Raw genomic sequence first — 20,093 nt, 5'->3', positions numbered from 1 at the left:
AAAAAGCATGATTGACTTAATAATATTCTTACCTTTGCACTTGTATATTATTTATTCGCTCTCAGGCGGCAATATCGTAGCCAAAACCTCGGAGTCTTCTTCATTTTCACTTTCTGCCTCACTGCTACTCGTGTCAGAATTGTCTGCTAAGTTTATAATTATTTGCTCTACAACACTTGTGCGGATACATTCCTTTTCAAAATCAGCTTGCTGCAAGGCTTCTGCGTGCTGAACTCTTGATTGCCAGTCTTCTTTAGTCACTTTGTCCAGAGCATCATGAACAAGTTTCTCAACATCGGTTATTTTAAATGTCTTATTATTACGTGCTACCTCTCCCTTCACTTGAGCCCATACCATTTCAATGGGATTGTACTGGCAGTGATAAGGAGGGAGCCTGACAACTGTATGTCCCATTTCATTGGATAATACGTCGAGTTCATAAGTTTTTTGTTGGGTTTTATATGTTCTGGTTCATTATAAGTTTTGGTTTCGTTTCTTTCATACATTATTGTATGTTTTTTCGAGACAGCCAATTTTGAATCTCTTCCTTTCTCCACGATGAATTTCTTGGCGAGTACTGAGTGGTATGGAGCATTGTCCATAACGATGATCGAGCCTTCTTCCAAAATGCATAGCAATTTTTTAAACCATTTTCTAAACGATTCAGCGTTCATTTCATCGTGATAGTCCGAACTGGATGATGTCTTAGACCGAAAAACCCACTTACATTCTTGCAAAAACCCATCTTTTGCCGAACCGACATGACAAATTATTAATCTTCTACCTTTGCCGAGAGGAACCTTTAGTCCACCAGACTCAGTCGTATAACGTCTGATTAAGCAACAATAGGCACTGACTGACGGTCAGAGACCAGAAGGAGGAAGGGGCTGTTTCTTGGAAACAGTATGACTCATCCGTCTGTGGTATTACCACCACTGCTGGCTGGTGCGGCTTTTGTTTACAGGTATTTCACCCGTTTCCTCCACATTTTCACTCGTCTGACATCATCTATTATGTACTGTGTTCAAATTTCATTGGATGTTATAGAAAACCGTTACTTTAGAATTTTATAAGAAAGTGCATTCATATTATAAAAATACTTGTGCTGTATGATTTTTCAACTATGGCCAGTTTAAATATTTAAATCACCCACGTGTGAAAACAATTTTACATAACACAGATTCAAGACTATCAATAGCCACGTAGGAAAAATGCTTTCAAATGGTTATAAATGTATGAGAACCGAAGTGCGTAACAAAACCGTTGCGGCAACAATTCCCACCGTTATGTACTGAATAAGTATATTTATGGAAAAGAACATATATTTCAGATGTATTTGATAACTTTCTTACCAAATTGAAAATCCATTTAACATAACATGATTATACTATGCAAACATGTAATGCCTTATTATATATCAGTGATAATGGCATTATTTAACTGTTAAATACGGGAAATTAACGTTTTTGCGGTATTTTTATGTTTTCTTTTTAATTTATATTTCGGCTAAGATTTTAATCCTACGATCTTCGTATATGAGTAATATAATAAAATAATTTATTTCAATCCATTTAACTCAACATGGAAATAAGCTACAGAGATGTACTTTTTTTAAATGACCGTAAAATTACATTTTGTAATACGTAGTTAATTAATTCAAGACAGCTCTAACATTTCTTTCGAGCGTAACGGTTAAGTATTTTAAGAACGCTGGACTCGCGCGGCTTGTGGTTACAGCGGGGAACAAATTTGGCAACATCGCTCAGTTCTCGTTGGCCGCTCCAAGGTTACGGGCAAAATAGGCTCCTCCCTCAACTGCACTCTCTTGTGGTTTTTTGTATAATGTCCAATAGATCTGAAAGTTTATTTTTAGAAAGATAATCAACTGTATATTTTCATTGAGAACTCATTCTTGATGTGATGACAATAATATATTTGCTTATTAATAAGCAACAGCTGGTAAAAGCTTCAGAATATCAATATAGAGTGGACTGTGAAGACAGTAAAACCAACTACACTTTAAAAATCCCTGACTATTCAAATCCAACTAATTTGAATATTCCTTATAGTAGTAAATGGAATATATGCTGCTTTTGAAATATCAACTGTTTATGTTAGGAAATGGTAGTACGTTATCACGTTACAAAGAGTTAACTATCCATTGCCTCTTCTTCCCAGTTTTCTTATGTCTCTTCTGATCTGGTCTCGCCATCTCAACTTGGGCCTTCCTGGTGGTCTTCTGCCCTCCGGATTTTTTACAAGGACGTTCTTGACTAAGGAGTTGTCCTCCTTCCTTAGTAAATGGCCAGCCCATCTCATTCTCCTACTTCTCACCTCGGCCACTATGTCTGGGTCCATATATAGTTGCCTCAACTCTACATTATGTTTTATCCTCCACTCTCCATCTTCAAGGGTTGGCCCATAGATTTTTCTCAATAATTTGTTCTCAAATACTATCAAACGTTTTTCTGTTTTTTTACTTAACACCCAGTTTTCTGAGCCATATAACAGAACTGGTCTTATAATGGTTTTATATATACGGAGTTTGGTTTTGTGTGATTGTAGTCGAGAGCTTAATAGCTTGTGGCATGCTGATAAACTTCTGTGTGCTGCATTTATCCTTTGTTGTATTTCCATGTCTTCTTCATTATTATTCGTCAGCATTACTCCCAAATAAGTGAAGTTGTTTACTTTTTCAAATTTGTGCCCTTCTATTTCTATATTATTTTCATTGTTTATTTGTGTTGTTCTCCCACACTCCATTATTTTGGTTTTCTCTTCATTTATGCTTAAACCAACTTTTTGTGTATGGTTTAGGAGTTTTGCGACCAGCACTTTCAGCTCTTCTTTACTCTTCGCTATAATTGCAACATCATCCGCAAATGCAAGAACATTTATTTTGGTCCCTATTGTAATTCCAGCTTCTGTTTGTCTTACTTCTTGTAATGCTTCCTCTAAAGCTAAATTAAATAGCAATGGGGACAATCCATCCCCCTGTCTTACGTCTGTGCTTACATCAAACTTTTCCGAGATTTCCCCATTTATCTTAACCTTGCATCTAGATCCTGATATGCATGATTTTGACAAGTTTATTAATTTGTTGGGTATTCCATACTTTTCCTTAATCTTCCAGAGTCTTCTTCTACTAATCGAGTCATATGCTTTGGAGAAATCAATAAAAAGGCATAGAAAGGATTTATTGAATTCATGGTATTTTGCAATTGCCTCCTTCAGTATGAATATTTGATCGGTAGTTGATCTACCTCTAGTAAAGCCTGCTTGGTGGTCACCTTATAAATAGGCACATATAATGTATAATATATTATTTTAGGTTTATGATGTAGCTAGCGTTTAAGGGAAACCCATGCAAAATTTCAACACAATCATGATAAAAAACACGTAATGCCATAATCATCATTCTTCTTATTTAGTTGTTGAGAGGTAGGAGCACAAACATCTGAATTTCATATTTATAATATTTAGGACTATGATAAATCTCTTAAAAAACCCTGCCTGTTTTGCGACTCGCTGTGCTGGTTTGTACTGGAATAGGATCACTGTGGTGCTGGCTTGTTTCCTCAGACTGTAGTCTTAGAGAGAATGTGTCGATACAGGTTGAGCATGGCAACCCTGCAACTTCTTAAACCTGACATGCAATTCACATTTTTTATAAATTGGATTTTATGTAAATTAAAAAGAATATTTTCAATGCATCAACTTGCTAAATCATGTAAACAATAATATCATAATTTAATATGATTCATTTCTAAAACCTTACATTATCTTTATTAATTTGAAAATTAGGTATATACCAACAAACTAATCCAACACTTTAAACACAATTAAGTTTATAGATCATCATAAATTCATTCAATAGTAAATTATAACAGTAAAATTGTGCTGAACCAAACCTGCATCAAACTTTCTGTATTGCAGTTATCTACAACTGTCACTACATGATTTTCTAATATATTGATATTTAATTGTTTTCATATAAAGTGTTTGTTTTGATCAGATAATGTGCAAGACTTATAAATATGAAATTGTGCAGGTGTTGTCAGCCAAATTGAGTCAGGCTAACGCAAATTTGGCGAGTTCCCCAGACTCAAGTTCGGACAGTTCTACGAGTTCACCTCAACATCCTTATGTTGGACCCAACCTAGAGGCAGAAAACAGTCTGCCAGGTGTTGTGAGTATAATGTTCACTATATCAAATGTTTTACTTATATTTTAATGTGGATTAGAACCAGTAATTGGTCGAATCTGAATCTCAAGTCCATCGGATCTTCAGCAAAGATTCAGATTCAAGAATCAATGGATGGAATTTGACATTCGTATTTGTATTTTAGTTTTTACTCGGTATTTATTATATTTATTTTTGTGCATTACTGAGAATCTGTTGCAGATGACTGCTGATTGGTAGTACGCAAATTAATTATGTCAGTAGCTAATTTTTTTCACTTCACTATTTTTGTAGTTGTATAAATATTTCTCGTATAAAATATATTAAAGGTTTATATTTTAATAATTCTTTATCACAACTAGGAGTGGTTTGAAGTTTTCAAACATTTTAAATTTAAAAAACGTTAATCATTAATATAAATTTATACCCATATTTTGTGCATATTATTCTGGAAATTCAAATTATAATCTATCAAATTAAAGTAGAAGGTAGGGGATATGACTTTGTTTTTCAAGATAGGTATTTCTCTGAACCTTTGGAAATCCCTTTACAATAAAGTGGTATTCTTAAATTACTTTTTGTAATATCAGACAATTTTCAAATGTTGAAGGATGAGAAAAAATGAGATTGCTGTTGATTTTGTATCAATTATTTCTTAAGTTAAAAAAATTAGGATTTGAAATTCTAGAATATGGAATAGATTTTTTACGATTTGGATTCGAGATTTGAAAATTCTGAATTACTACATATATATTTAAAATTTTTACTTTAAATCAAACATAAAATTTATCACTTCTGCATATCTATCTTCAAGGTAATACCAGCCCATCAATTAACTTTGTAATGTTGTACCTATTTGATTTTAGCTGATGTCTCAGAGAGGGCGTGCCCAGTTTTTCTTTCAAGTGGCAGACCTGGGTAGTGAGCTGCATGACGACAACTTGCGAGATGCGGCCAGGGCAATATTAAAACTGATTCCACCGGACAATGTCACTGTAAATCGGCTCCAAGTTTTGTTTGGGGACTCCAGTGTCACTGTGGACGATCCACAGCCCACTGTTGACAACATGTTCTTCTGTGACAGTCCATCTCAGGTCCTGTACAACTTAGAGGTAGGTTTAATCTGATTTCTTCTTCAAGTGTAAAGGAATTAACCCAATGCGGACAAAAGACGCGCGTTACACGTATAACCGTTTAGTAGACTAAATGTTGAAAGACGTGCGCATCCTCTGTTCTGTGTTTAGCAATTACTTTTCATTTCGTGCTTTTTCTACTAGAATACGCTTGGATGATGTCAGTTATGTTTGATACTTATTGTTTTCACAATAGTAGCCTACAAATAATATCAGCTGGAATGGTATGGTATCAGCTGTTACTAATATGATCTTCACTTTCAGTGTTGTTTTTAGTAAATGGTGGTTGTTCACGTTTGTTGTTGTATCTAAATAAATAAATGCACTTAGTATTGCATAAAAATACATAATGTGTTAAAATACTGCAGTTAATATTACCGCAGTTAATATCACCGCAAGTAAACTGCGTGAGGGCCTTGGTGGAGTGGCCGACTGCCTACCGCTGTAAACAAGTCCTGCCACTGGGTGTCACGCGCTAAGGTTTTTCGTTGCCCGCAATGGGTTAAACTTGTCAATAGTTGAAGAAATAAAAAACTATTGGTAGTTAATAGTAATCCAAAATCAAATTCAGTGGACCCCCTTTCTCGTATCCGATCTTGAGAAGTTTGGGCTATGGTTGGAACGCTAAAAACCAAAAAAGCAAAAAAAAGAAAAGAAAGAAAAACTGTTTTTCAAGCTATGTCTATATATTAGGTGAAAATCACTATTGCAGTAATGTAACTGTGTATGTAGAGCATTAGTGAAATAAATTTTAGGTGCAATTGAAGTATATATTGTACTGTATAAGTACAAATATACAATACTAAAAGGTCAAAAGGGCAAGATAATACTCCATTACTTTGATCCTGAGGATCTGTTGTGACAACACTGAACTCGCCTAAGGTCATCTTGAGGCTCATTAGCTTAAAATCACGTTCCCATTAGCTTAAAGTCCTTTTTCAGCAGGTTTTAGGAATGTCTTGTATTCCCACCTAATCAGGGTAATTGCTATGCAGTCACAAATTATCTCAAAAGAGGAGTCAGCTTGCTGCCATTCTCAACACCGTAGTATGATCACTTGGAAAGGGTGATTAAAACAGAATTGTTTCATAGACATTTATTGATTATATTCATATGCATCCAAGTATCTTCCCTTTCTTTGATTTTTCCCTTGAAGCATTCTTACTGCGCTAAGGGTTGCCTCACCCTACATAGAGATGGAAGGAGGTAGCCCATATAATGCTTCCAGAGCTGCTGTAAAACTGAAGCTCATGACTCCATTAATACATTGTCAAGCCAGGTGCTGAAAGTTTTGAATTCAGCCTTTGCTGATTTTCCTCCACCTTTGGCCACCAAGCAAAACAGTCGTAGATCATTGGCCTCACAATGGCCCTGTATATTCAGACAACCAACCATCTTGGGTCTCACATCCTACCCCAGGTTCTACTTCAGAACTCTCTGCTGGTATGGAGAGCAACTGGAACAACTGCTCATTGCAGTGGCAACTTCAAGTGTGAGTTCCAAATCAGCTTTTTATCAAACACCATGTTCAGATAATTAACTTCACTAAAGCAGGCTTCACTAGTAACCTCTAAGGGCAGAGGATGTAACTTAAGCTTTCTCCGTCCAGCAAATGGAACTATAGTGGTATTGGAGGGATTGACACTCTCCTTCCTCCTCACACCACTTCCTTATCAGATTCAAGGTTTTGTACTTGAGTTTGATTAATACAAGTTCATATTTACCCCTAACTATATTTAAAACTGTGTTTGGGATTCAAAATTCTAAAACTGATCATCTTTTAAGATTTAAATTAGATTTTTTTAAATTTGTATTTGATCATCATTACTATATTGAACTGTATTAGATTACAAAAGGGTATTTATTTACGTGATATACTGTTTTAAATTCTTTTTGAAAATTGTTATGTTGGATTATATAAATAAGTATTTGTCCAAGAGTGGTATTTCATAAGAAAGTAGAAGAGAAGTTCACTTTTATGTGATTTCAGGTTTTGTACGCACTGCTGATGCCAGCTGCTGATCCCCTCTCTGAGAAGGCATTCGAGTTCCAGATGAACTTCTTACGCTGTTCAGAGGCACATGTCATCTTAGAAATGCTAACTAAGAACAATTTTTTGCCAAAAGCAGATGTAGCAACAAAAAGGTTTGTTACTTTTGTACAATTTTGTTGCTTTTTTGTTTGAACGTTTACATTTATGATTGGTAGTTAGTATAAATAGGTTTATCTAGAAAGCAAAACCAATTATCTTTATAATTAATTAAATTAGTTTTTTATAGACATTAGTTGTATGTTAACAGGAGGAGTATGGAAAACGTAGAGGCAAACAAATAACTTTGTAACAATTAAAACTTGTCAATGATATTCCACATATAAATTTGAGAGCATTAAAACAAATTTTTTTTACGCATAAATTGCAGATCATTCACCTTGTGTGGGTGACAATAGGAAATCATAGTTATAAGTATATATCTCTACTGGTAAAAAGTGTGCACTTGCCACTATTTCTTGTAACGTGTTGCCTTGACGCTACACATCACTTCACCCAGACAAGCCAATACGTAATTTGGCTTGAGATTTGTATTTAAAATGACCTCAATTAATTCATGGTAGTGCATATTACAAATCAACCTCTCTTTTGATTAACAGGTTGGAGAAAGCCTGTAGTTCTTACCCCAATGTCTTATGTTTGTATAGGTCAGCTTACCTAATGGTGCTGAAGATTTGCAAGTTGTTGCTGTCGGTGCTGGGACACGTGATGTACCGCTGTTTGGAGGAGAGTCCTGTGCCAGGGGATCAAGAGTGCCCGGATGGAATGGTACAGCGATGTCCTGTCAGTGTGCTCAAACATGCATTGGCTAGCGTGCCCAATATCAGTACCGAATATATGCTGCGTAACGTAGCATGTCAGCTGGCTGAGAACTATGCTGAACAGGTACACACAGATTTTAATAAACTATGTTTAGTGTGTTCAGAGTATTCCAATTAATTTGTTAACAACCACTAACTCTTGTAGGTATAGAATTGAGAAAAGAATATTGATAGTGTGTGGTGCCAATTTAGTAGTAAAAGCTTGTTTATCAGGTTTTCGTCCCACCTGTTATTTTCACGTTTTGTATCAAATTTAGACAACGATCAAAAATGAGTCTGGATGCTTTTTTGTCAGATATTCACCTTGCAACAGATGTTAGACTGAGTCCAGCCTTGGACTGGAACAGCCTAGATTGCGATGTCGGACTGAGTTCGTTTATGGGCTCCAAAAGGTTAAAATTGTTCTTATGAGAAAAACTCAAGGTCATTTTACTACAGCTGGCTCTTAAATGAGATTACAAAAAACTTGTCTTATTAAAAAAATATAAGCGCTTCTCCTTTTTTATTAATTAAATTTGATTGATTATGGAAGGGGGCTTCCTGAAAATATACCTATGACTTAAAAAAATATAGTTACACTAATGATATGATTATCTAGAATGCGGTTATCTAAAGTTCCAAAGTATGTTATAAAAATAGTTTTTTTGTTATCTATTTTTCTATTGGTAAAAATCTATTTAACACAGTTTTTCAACTAAAGTTTTTATGAATTTCTATAACATGAAAATCATACTTTCTGACTACAAAATGTCTTTCATGAGTATTATGGTAGTGAACAAATGATAAATAACTACTGCTAGAAGTCAAGAATGTTTCCTTTCACATGTCAGAATATTGTTACGTTAACAAATGAATGTGTTTACTTTGTAAATTTTATTATTAGCTTGCTTTTCATTAGGAATTGATGACATCCTAAGGCTATATTTAGTGCACATAATGTAGCTATGGTAGGTTGGGTTGATTCAATAGCTACATTATACTGACACTCTCAATAGGTTCATGGGTGTTATTGCCACAACTCAGTTTTTAGATATCAATATTAACCTGAAGCTAGTTTTTATTGACAGTCCACCTTATTATATTAAAACATTTTACCATCCGAAGGAGGTTTGGTCCCATCAACTTCAGATGATTATGTTATGTCCATAGTGTATATAATTTGCTTTTTTATATATATATATATCTTCTTATAATATCAATCGTAAACTTTAAATTGTTAAAACACAAATTTCAAACCAACATTACCTATAATAAATATATCAGTTAATATTAACTCATACTTTCGTGAAATAGTTCAAATAGTAGTCATAAATGCCATAGTTTTAACCTTTATAAAGTTGTCATCCATTACTATAAGTATTAAAAAGTAAGAATTTATCCATCCGGAGTCATCATCGTTTGAAATGTACAAACACAAGTAAATAAATTTAAAAAAACAACAATCAACTTAAAAAGCGTGTATTTAGCATGACACGACAACTCAGCAGCCAGGTGAACAAAACAAACAAAATATTAAAACAGTGACAAAAAGACAGAATGATATCTCTAAGGCAAATTACTGCTTGAAATAGTTTTAACAGCCACTGGCATTTAGTGGCATTCATGTGAAACCATGTTGATGGGTTAATACGGTTACATGGTCATTATTGCAGGTACTAGCATTGTTCCTGTCGATCATTTTTATCTTATTACTATCCAATTTCTCACTTATCTTGGCAGTATTATAATTTAATTCTCTTTGATTCTGCCTTGCTTACAATTTTTACCTTTTATTTTTATACTTGTAGGTGGCTTCGGGAGAGTACGGAGAGTGCCCTCTAGTGGCAGCAGCCATGGCGTGGGAGATACCTGGGGCCGACACCATCCGGGCTGTTATCCGATTGGCATGGGCATCCTGCTTCGGAAATCTGCATTTGCTGGATCATGACTTGTTCAACCAGCAGCTGGGAAACTCTCAACCTTCACCAGATGATATTCTTGGTAAAACTATTACTATTAGTGTTACTTTTTGTTTATTATATAACTTTTAACAAATTCTGTTAATTTTATTTAATGAGATATGAGACATTACTTTTTTGGGATTTTAACTCCTAGAACCAGTTGATATGGGCTAATCCATATAAAGTAATCCAATGATGGTTGCTTGATCATTTTAAAATTATTTCAAAACTATTTTATCATTCACCGTTAATGAGTGGTGGCCATTTTTGTTAATAAGAATACATGATTTTTGGCTTTGCAGACATTAGCGTTAAATTGATTATCTCTGGATTGGATTATGCTAGAGCCTTCAAACCAATACCATTCTTTTCTATATTTGATTCTAATCCAATCCAGAAATAATCAATTTAACGCGTCTGAATTGCTGGATTCTCGTGAACAAAAATGGCCACCATGCACATGCATAAACGATGAAAGATTAAATTCTTTAAAAGTCATTTTCAAATCTCTTATTAGTATGGTAAAAGCTTCTTAAATAAAAATTAAAATGTTTGAAATTGGTCAAACAACCAATTTAATTTTTAATGTATCACTTTTTATGGATTGACTAATGCATTGTCAGACCTAACTCGAAGAGAAGAATGTTAGTTCCTTAACCCATAATCAATTATAAAATATGCAATCTCCTGAAGTACATTTATATACACACTGTTAAAAGTTTACATTTTTATCTTCAGTTTTTTTTATTTGGGTATTGTTATAAAATTGCTTAAAATTCCTATTAAATGTCTTTAATTCCTCTTGGAATGATGAAATTATTTTTCCTGTTTTGTGAGAAATTATACTGAAGGTCTGTGAATCTGAAATTCACTGAAATTAAGCTAGAAGATCTTGGGTTTGATGAGTCGCATATGTATATACATTGCTGTTATACAAAACAATTCCTTTACTGAATATGCTATGCCTATTTTTGGGTTGCTAAATTCAATGTTGTTAATGGCTCAGAATATCTCAAGAGTATGATTAAAAATAAATCAATAAGATAAAAATATCACAAAAGCATATAATAAATTTGTTTAATAAACTATTTCTTTTTTTCACATCAAGTTTTCAATGAGCTGAATTTGATTTATTCAACAATGAAACAGTTGTTATGAATGGAGTCATGTCAACATACGCTTAGTGTCATGTACATTCCGTTTTTAAATATAAGTATACTTACTATGTAGCTGTTTTTAAATATTTTGACCTATTAGGAGCTAGAGCTTCACATCATTGCTTCATGGCATCAAAACTGTTCTGAGCTTTTATGCATTCAGGCAGGGAGGTAATTAAAAAGCTTGGATCGCATCAGTTTCTCTGATTACAGTGCCATTCTTTCTGTGTGCTGGTAAAGTAAAATATGCTTTGTGTGTATGCAGGTCTCTTCCCTTTATCAAATTTTTATTTTATGTATACATTGTCACTTGAAGTATGTATAGAGGCACCGTGATGATTGTGCGGAGCTCAATAAAGGCATTTCACAATGGATGGAATTTAAAGTTGCCAAAGGTATTTTTTAATAGAATAACACATTGTTCCTATGGAGAAATGCTTTTGTGATTCAGTGCACATGCACAAACACTAGCACGCTCTCGGAAATGTTTAAAAATTGTTTTTACTTAGTAAAAAATAAACATATTACTAGCCCTATAGCTTCACTGAAAGATAGTTAGTTAATTATTAAATAGCATTAAATATCATTTATGTGAAAATAAATAATAAAGTGGGAATTTCAAGAAAGAAATGTATTGGCCACATGTAAACTATGTCAGAGTACATGTTGTATGTTTCATTATAATTACATGTAATAATAATTATGTATGATTTTTGTTTCAGTGTGTAAAGAAGCTTTAGAAGTGTTAACAGTGGCTCTAGTCCTTAGTCCTAGTACACTTGATAGCTTGAGCAAAGAGAAGATGTGTGAAAAATTCATAATAGATCTAGTCCTACGATGTAATAATAGGTAAGGTTGTTTCGTAGTTTCATTTATCTAAATTTGTGTACTTTAACTATTAGTAAAAAATTGTTCAGTAAATCATCTATTTGAAATATTACTATACTAGACCTATCATTGCAAGCCTGGACATTTGACTTTATTATGTGTTACTAATGTAGAAAGATCTCAATTAATAATTTTCGTACTAATTTTGCTGTGTTACATTAAAGTGGTATTTAACTGAGTCTCAATCATGGAAGACCTAAGTATTAAATTACATGTCTGTGCATGATAAGTCATTCATTAGTTTTTAAAAGAATAAATAGCAAATGTTAACTTGTTGTTTCCATTGAAACAAAACTTAATGAAATACATTGTCTTAATAGACGAGAGCGTATGAGGAAAGTGGTAATAGATCTTTTTGGAGAATCGTTTTACCTCTTCTTTTAAATTAATTTAAATGTTTTATGGGTATTTTTGAGATTAAACCATATTAACACATGCAGCACTGTGAGAGCATATAAGCTCTTAACACATGTATACACACAAAAGAATAGTTTACCTTGTTTTGTGATGGTAATTCTGAGTTAGTCTGCTAGAGTGTCCAGGAAGTATGTTTCAGTAGTTTAGATATATGCTGCATACCTCATGACCACATCTGAACTTATTCATCAATGCTAGACAGGTTTTTTGTCTCACAGGCAGCAGTTGTCTCACCACTCAATGCTGCAAGCATAATATAAAAAAATTGAGTAGATACTTATAAACTAAGACTTAGACATAGATAATCTTGATTGTCATTAAACATGAGATGCAATAGGCAGAGTTGCATAACAAATTTAAATCTAACCTAAAATCACAATAACCAACAACTTATTGAAAGTTATATGTCAGAACCAAACATTTTATGAATGTTATCATATAATAAAAGCTAGAGCTTATCAATTATGAACAACCTTGTGTTAAAATATTAGTTAGAGCTAAGTTTACAAAATTGATAACGCCTCAATAAAGCCAAGCCACTGATTTTTTTTCAAATACCTATGTATACCTCTACCTAATTCTCATTTAGTTAGTACTGGTTTGTAATTTAACCACAAAAATGTTGATCCCCCCAGCTCTATATCCATACTTTAGCCGTTGTATGTTCACAGGTCAATTCGTGTAGCAGCAGCGGAACAGTTCCTGATAATGTCCAGTCTGGGCACCACACAACAGTTCCTGCAGCTGTGTATTGCACTGCTCTTCAACGTGCTTCACACCCATGTCATTGAGTATGCCCACAACTCCCATGAATATTTTCAGGTACTGTCTACTTACTCTTCCTAGTAGTGTATCCTACAACTCATCATCTCTTAATGTTCTATATAGAAAAATGTATTATCATTATGTACCTTTTTAATATACTTTTCACTGTTGCAGCTTCTGTGCCAACTGCTGAATTTTGCCTACCTGTACCAGTGTAATGTTAACATTGCAGAACAACTCCTAGCCAATGAAATTGTTTGGCTCAAAAAGATAAGGGTGAGTATTATTTATTCACCTCACTTCAGGTCTTATATAGGTTCTAAGACCACCGGTTTTAGAAAAATGTAAAAGAACGGGACTGATTCCAGCTCCAAGTAACCCAGCTCTCCTCTCGTTCTCTGTACTATTACTAATAGTTCAGCCTTTTTTGGGAAATTTGCAGATACAGTATAATCCGGTTGTAGCGTCGCCCCCACTTGCAGCGGCCCGCCGACGTTATAAGCGGGAAACGTTATACCCGAAATTTCGGAAAAAACGGGTAATGGTGCTCAGGCTTGCTAGGCTCTCCTCCGAGGTTACTGGACAGGGAGCATCCTCGCTCTTGGTTTTCTCCACTTCCATGCCGTCGGCAGGCTGGCGATATCGTCTAGACTCAAGCTCCTCGCACACCTCCAGATCATCGTCATTCCTGACAAAGGCGTCGAAAGATGGAGTCTCACTGTCGTCGCCGACAGCGCCAAGCATGCTGCAGACGTCTTGCCACCTTGAATTAAGAGACGTCTTGCCCCCTCCCTCCGCGCCCCGCTCCTTCTCCGATCGCAACCCTTTGGCGGCGAGATCCTGGCGGCGCGACGGTACGTCATGTCAAAAGTGGCGTTTCTCTCACTGAACCGGATAAAAAATGCTCTCTCAATACAACTGAAAACGTTATAAGCAGTCGAAATGCAGCCGAAACCGTACCTTAAACACGGATAAACGTAATAAGCGGGAAACTATATGCGGTGAAACGGGGTCTGATTTTTACCGGGGTGGCGCTATTCCAAATTTATAAGCGGGCTAACGTTATAAGCGGGCGACGCTATAACCGGCTTATACTGTATGTAAATTTTTTTGGAAAGTACAATGTTATAAATTAACTATACAATTTTTTTCTCCATAAGGTTTAACTTATTTTACAAGAAATACTTACTATGCATTTAGTTTTTTAAAATTATCTAAGTAGAAGATAAAAGTGTTACATTTCCTTTCATTTTTTCAAAAAATCAAAATAATCAGTGTAGAACAGTTCTGAAATAGCCACTTTTTGACTTCAAAACAACAACTCTACATAACAGTGTGTTAAAAATGTTGGGAAATTATTTTGGAATATGGTTAAAAAGTTGAAAAGAAACAAAAAAGTTCCTATAACACTACGAGATGTGACAAGAAAACCCATACTGATCTGTGATTATTGATGTTTAATTGTTAATTAATGATCATCAGCCAAAACCTATTTTTCTACTTAGAAACATTCTTTGTATCCTGTAAGTCTATTCTAAGTAAGAGTTTGGTGAAAGTTTACCATTATTAAAGATAAATAAATAAACAACATAACATAGCATAGCATAAAAAGTAGGCCAACAAGAGATAATTTTAAAAAAAAGACCAATAAAAATAGATGAAATTAGGTAATACATGTGAACAATAAATATAAAAAAATGTTACAAGTTAAAAATATAACTTAAACCCTTTCCACTCGGATTTTTTTCACTAGTCTGCCCCCTCAGCTCGTATTTATTTTAGCATATTTTCAGTAAAAACCCATTTTTTAGCAAACTGGAAGTCAATAAAGTATATACATTATTATATTGTATAATAATTTTATTTTATTTCTAATTTATATTTTAGAGATATAAAATTTGATAATTACACTAATAAGTTTTATATTTTAGCATGGTATGGTATCGTTCAAAACACTCTGCAGGATGAAGACCAGGATTTTTTGAACAGGTTTTACAATAGTAAAGTGTTTCCTTTCTTCCTCCTGGCACCTTTCTATTGCTACAAACAGCACAGTCTTTAGTTTTTTTTGTTGGATGAGCTGCAAGAAAGTGAGGTTGTTTGTTTAGCCTTTCTTCTTTTACTACTGATGAAGGACGACCCCGCTTCAAACTCATAGGGTTACGGACATGGCCTACAAGTTCAGTGATAAGGATTTCTCTGAAATTCCTGTGTTGAATTGTTTTTTCTCCATGGTTTTGTTTATTCGTGTTGAACAAGAGAAAGCTATTTACTATTCCCACTTCCAACATCCAGAAAAATAGCTTTCTCCACTACTTCAGAGATTTACGGGGAAATTTGTAGGAAGCAATATAGTGGTCTGCTTGGTCCAAGCCACCCATATATTTGTTATACTGACAGATAACTGTTGGCTTTTGTATGTTTATTTGATTATCCTTGCCTTAATTAAGTAATTCAGCAATAACTTCTGAATCAGAAAGAAAAGAGGTACTTGGTAACGACATATCGAGTCACTAATGCGAACGCGTCTGAAAATTGGTTAGGAAACGTGACTACAATGACAAAGCAAAATAAATCAGCAGCCGACCAAATCTTAGTTCAGCTGTAATTTATTAGTTTCCTGAGAATGCCGTGCGATCGCAGCACCAATCGGAAACATCGTAGGCCGGCTAAAAATAAAGTAAAGCTGACGTCACTGCAATGTCGGATGGCGTCCGACATACGAGCGGAACGGCAAAATAGCAATGTCGGACGACGTCCGACATACGAGCGGAAAGGGTTAAACAATACAAATTGAAGGTAAGCTAAAATAAATAAAAAACAATGATTAAAATAACCATTTAAAAAAAGAGCTAAGCAGAGTAGTGTTAACAAAGAAACAAATTAACTTAACTATCAAAATACCAAGTTTGCTGTTGTCAAGCTCAGAAAACTCTTTGACACTGTAAAGTGGGTTATTGACCAGTAATGTCAGTAGCCTTCTTTTAAAAACTATGAAATTCAACTGTTTTACTTCTTGAGGTAGCCTATTGAACTAGTGCAGATCCCTAATTTTATTATCAACTCTATCTTTTACAACCTGACAAGTATTCCACTCTGTTCTTGTACTGTGTTTGAGTGATGCACCTGCCCATCTAGTCCTGTAGTTATGGATGTTTTGAAATGTAAACTGAAGAATTTCCGACACATGCAGGTTAATTACAGTTCAAATCTGATTTCCTATGAAAAGCGGTTTATAATGAGACAAGTATTCAGCCCTACTTATGATTCTTAGTCACCTTGTTCTGTATAATAAGAATATCATTGGTTTTATGAGAGGAATCCCAAAACATTATACTGAAGACAGCCGAGAATGAAAAAAATCAAAACACATTTAACATAATGGAGAGGTATGTGTTAAATACATTTGGACAGCAGGAACACTATCCTGGAAAGCCAGGGAGCTAAATTTTCAATATGTGGGACACCATACATTTTTTGTCGATCAAGGCGCTTAGGAATCTGACATAAGTTTCTTTCTGTATGTATATCTTTGGATAGGGACCAAAGTCCAAATTCATCCAATGTCATTCCAATTCATCAAAAATTTACACAAGAAATGAGAAAAAGTGATCCAGCAAACTATCAGCCTGTCTCTCTAGTGTCAGTTTTAGGAAAATCATGGAAAACATCATTTTTGGTAGGTAAGTAAATTTTGTTATAGTAAATGCAGGTACAAGGGAACAACAGAGGTCAGTAAATTGGAGTGGAAAGTGTTAATTTTTGTTTAAATGTAATAAATTGTGCATTTTAACACCAATTTATATTCAAACTGTACATTGTTGTAGGAGACGGTGAAGGAGACGGGTGAAACAGGGGTAGAGGAGGCTGTGCTGGAAGGTCATTTGGGAATTGCCAAGGAGCTGCTCAACTTTTTACCTCCAGAAAAGAAATATCAGTTGGGCTCTGATGAAAAAACTGGCATGCATTTAATAAAGGTAATGTGACCGTTGAGTAGACAAAAAGAACAAGTTATTTTTAATTACATAGGGAATAAAATAAATATTATAAATAAATGACTTAAAGTACTCAGGAGTGATTATGATGAACAGGAGCTTGTAGAGGACTTCATATTCCCGGCCAGCAAGCTGATGTTGCACCTACAGAGAACTGGAGAACTGATTCCGGACCAGGCTGTGCCTGTGTGCTCCACCCCTCAGAGTCTCAACTCTGCCTGTGAACTACTTGTCTCTCTCTGTGTTGGCTGTGTGCCTAACATGAAGCTGCTTACTGCTATGCTCACGGACATGTTTTACTCAGGTACATGGAAACTTTATAATATCTGCGTCCAACTTGATCCATGATTATTTCAAAAGATTCAATATTGTTGGAGGAGAATAAATTAAAAATTCTGAGGCAATATTAATGATAACTTCACGCTACGTTCAGTTTAATCTAGTAAATAAACTGATATTTTATTGATAGTTTGCTGCATCAAGGTTGCCTTTACTATCTATTCTTTGTGTGTAGCATATCTTGTAATGGGTAATTGGTACTTATTACCAAAATTAATACAAATCCAGTATGTTATGCTATCAATACTTCCAATTAATATATTATGCTGATTTTTTATCACATACTGCAATTTATTGTCCTCATGGTAGCGATTATGGAAAATGTCTGTAAAACGTCACCAAACATCACCCTCTGAACCCACAGCAACCCACAGTTTGAAATTCTATATATCTATACAATATAACACAACTTTTAGAGATGAAACCTGGCCCACAAAATCCTAAACAAGTCCAAACTTGATACTTAAATTGATTGCATAAATATCTTTGCTAAGTTTGTAAAACTTTAAAAATGACAACTCTGTTTTTATGCTCTCAAAGAAATATTAATTTAGTGCTAATGTAGTTTTAATGCTGTATTTATGAAATTAACCTTATTAACCCTTAAAGCGCCGTAAGCGCATATGCGCGCGAGGATCGACTTTCCTCTGAACGCCGTAAGCGCGTAGACGCGCAATTTACTTGTTTTTACTATTTTGCACTGTTAGTTCAGAGTTTGTCCGCTAGACTGTGAGGGTTGTATGTTACAGTAGTGTAGCGGGGCTGTGCCACATCACGTGACAATCTTTGTGTTTATCGATCGATGCTGAACCGGTTTTTTGTTGAACAGCTGGCAGTTCGGTAGTATTGCTCAACGCCGCAAGCGCATTTATGCGTACGTCACTGCCTCGCCGGGCAGCTCTTGTATTCTACTTCATATCCTGTTGAAGCAGTGCAAATAGTTGATCGGTAAACTACTGTGTAGTTTATTTGTTATATGATCATCTTTTTATGAAAGTTATATATTTATAAACTTTTGAAGTAAACAGTTTCTTGAATGGCGATAAAAGTATTTTTTCCTCGTAGAAATATTTTTACTCCTTATATTTATAATTATGTATTTTGGCTCTTGTTCCGAAATTTTACATTTATTTTTATTATTTATATTTAGGCTTGTTTTTACTGCAATAAGTGTTACAATTTTTTATTTACCTCTATAAACATCTGAAAACCATTTTGTAATTATAAAAATAACACCCATTAGATGGCTAAGAATTTGGAAAATATTTGGTTTTCAAATTTTTGGCATGAAAATTAAATTTTTTATAATAACTTTGTATTAAATATGTAATATACTTATTTTCTAGTTCTATTCTAGTACATATAATGACGCAATGTCATCATTTAGATACATAATAAAAAAAAGGAAACAGTAAGCATTGGGTAAAATTTATAAAGGAGCTGGAACGCTACATAGTAAATCATGTGTATTTAGGGCAATAAATATGATAAAAGATATTTTTTTTGCAGTTTCTGTTTTATTTTGTTACCTAAAAAAAGAAATTAAAATTAGCGTTGAGAAAATCTAATTTTAATCTTTTTACAATAAATGAGCGCTAATCCAGAGTTTAGCTGAAACTGTTTGGCGCTTTAAGGGTTAATACTCATAAAATCTGCATACAGCTTTTGACTGAGTCGGAAGGACTATCCGTAAATGCGTTACCTTGTCTAGACAGAAAGAACAATGATTATGTTTGTGGGACAGAGAGAGACGAGCCACTGGTGGACTGGGACTACCTGCCGCCTGTTGGTCCACGGCCACACAAGGGGTTCGTGGGTCTCAAAAATGCAGGAGCCACATGCTACATGAATTCGGTATTGCAGCAGTTGTACATGGTTGAGAGTATCCGGGCAGGCCTGCTGGCAGCAGATGGGGCAGCCACTGACCTCAACGAGGACTTCAGCGGCGATGAGCGGCCAGACACTGATGTAAGTTTTGCACTCATCAAAATTTATAAACCGTTATTTTTGGAAATGTATCTGATTGAACAGTTGTAAAACTAAATCACTGAATAGATCATAAGAAATTTATTAAGAATCTTTAATTGTTACTCTTATTTCTAAATCAAGAAATTCAGCTTATATACATATTTTACTATGTTTATGGCTTAAACCTTCCGTTAGGTAAATTGTCATATCTGTCAGTATGTGTTCAACAAGTACTTCTTTTATATTAACAATATGTAGTTATATTGAAAGTATGATACAGTGCAAGAGAATGTTTTATAGACACTGATATTGCATTTTATTTATTTCAATAGTCTTATCTGCGAAGGAAGGAGCATAACATAATAGGATGTGTACATACATTTATGATAGTACACATTCTATGAGATAAAGACTGGTAGTGCTCCTTGATAATTTTT

The 20,093-nt window shown here is 34.5% G+C and overlaps 1 protein-coding gene across 5 annotated transcripts in view; it reads left to right on the top strand.

The window, feature by feature from the left end:
- Positions 1-20,093, top strand: part of LOC124359859 (probable ubiquitin carboxyl-terminal hydrolase FAF-X) — a 151,008-nt gene that overhangs the window by 73,239 nt on the left and 57,676 nt on the right. For all 5 annotated transcript variants that reach the window (XM_046812956.1, XM_046812954.1, XM_046812955.1 and 2 more), the window contains exons 20-30: positions 4,052-4,189; positions 5,050-5,295; positions 7,307-7,461; positions 8,014-8,251; positions 9,975-10,167; positions 12,007-12,133; positions 13,261-13,411; positions 13,529-13,630; positions 17,182-17,331; positions 17,446-17,653; positions 19,433-19,656. In XM_046812956.1, the coding sequence (XP_046668912.1) occupies positions 4,052-4,189; positions 5,050-5,295; positions 7,307-7,461; positions 8,014-8,251; positions 9,975-10,167; positions 12,007-12,133; positions 13,261-13,411; positions 13,529-13,630; positions 17,182-17,331; positions 17,446-17,653; positions 19,433-19,656 (1,932 nt within the window). The remainder of the gene's footprint in view (positions 1-4,051; positions 4,190-5,049; positions 5,296-7,306; positions 7,462-8,013; positions 8,252-9,974; positions 10,168-12,006; positions 12,134-13,260; positions 13,412-13,528; positions 13,631-17,181; positions 17,332-17,445; positions 17,654-19,432; positions 19,657-20,093) is intronic.

Source organism: Homalodisca vitripennis, chromosome 4 (assembly GCF_021130785.1).
Source record: "Homalodisca vitripennis isolate AUS2020 chromosome 4, UT_GWSS_2.1, whole genome shotgun sequence".
NCBI lineage: Eukaryota > Metazoa > Arthropoda > Insecta > Hemiptera > Cicadellidae > Homalodisca > Homalodisca vitripennis.
Note: the sequence above shows the minus strand (reverse complement) of the source record. Positions and strands in the feature narration are given on the sequence as shown.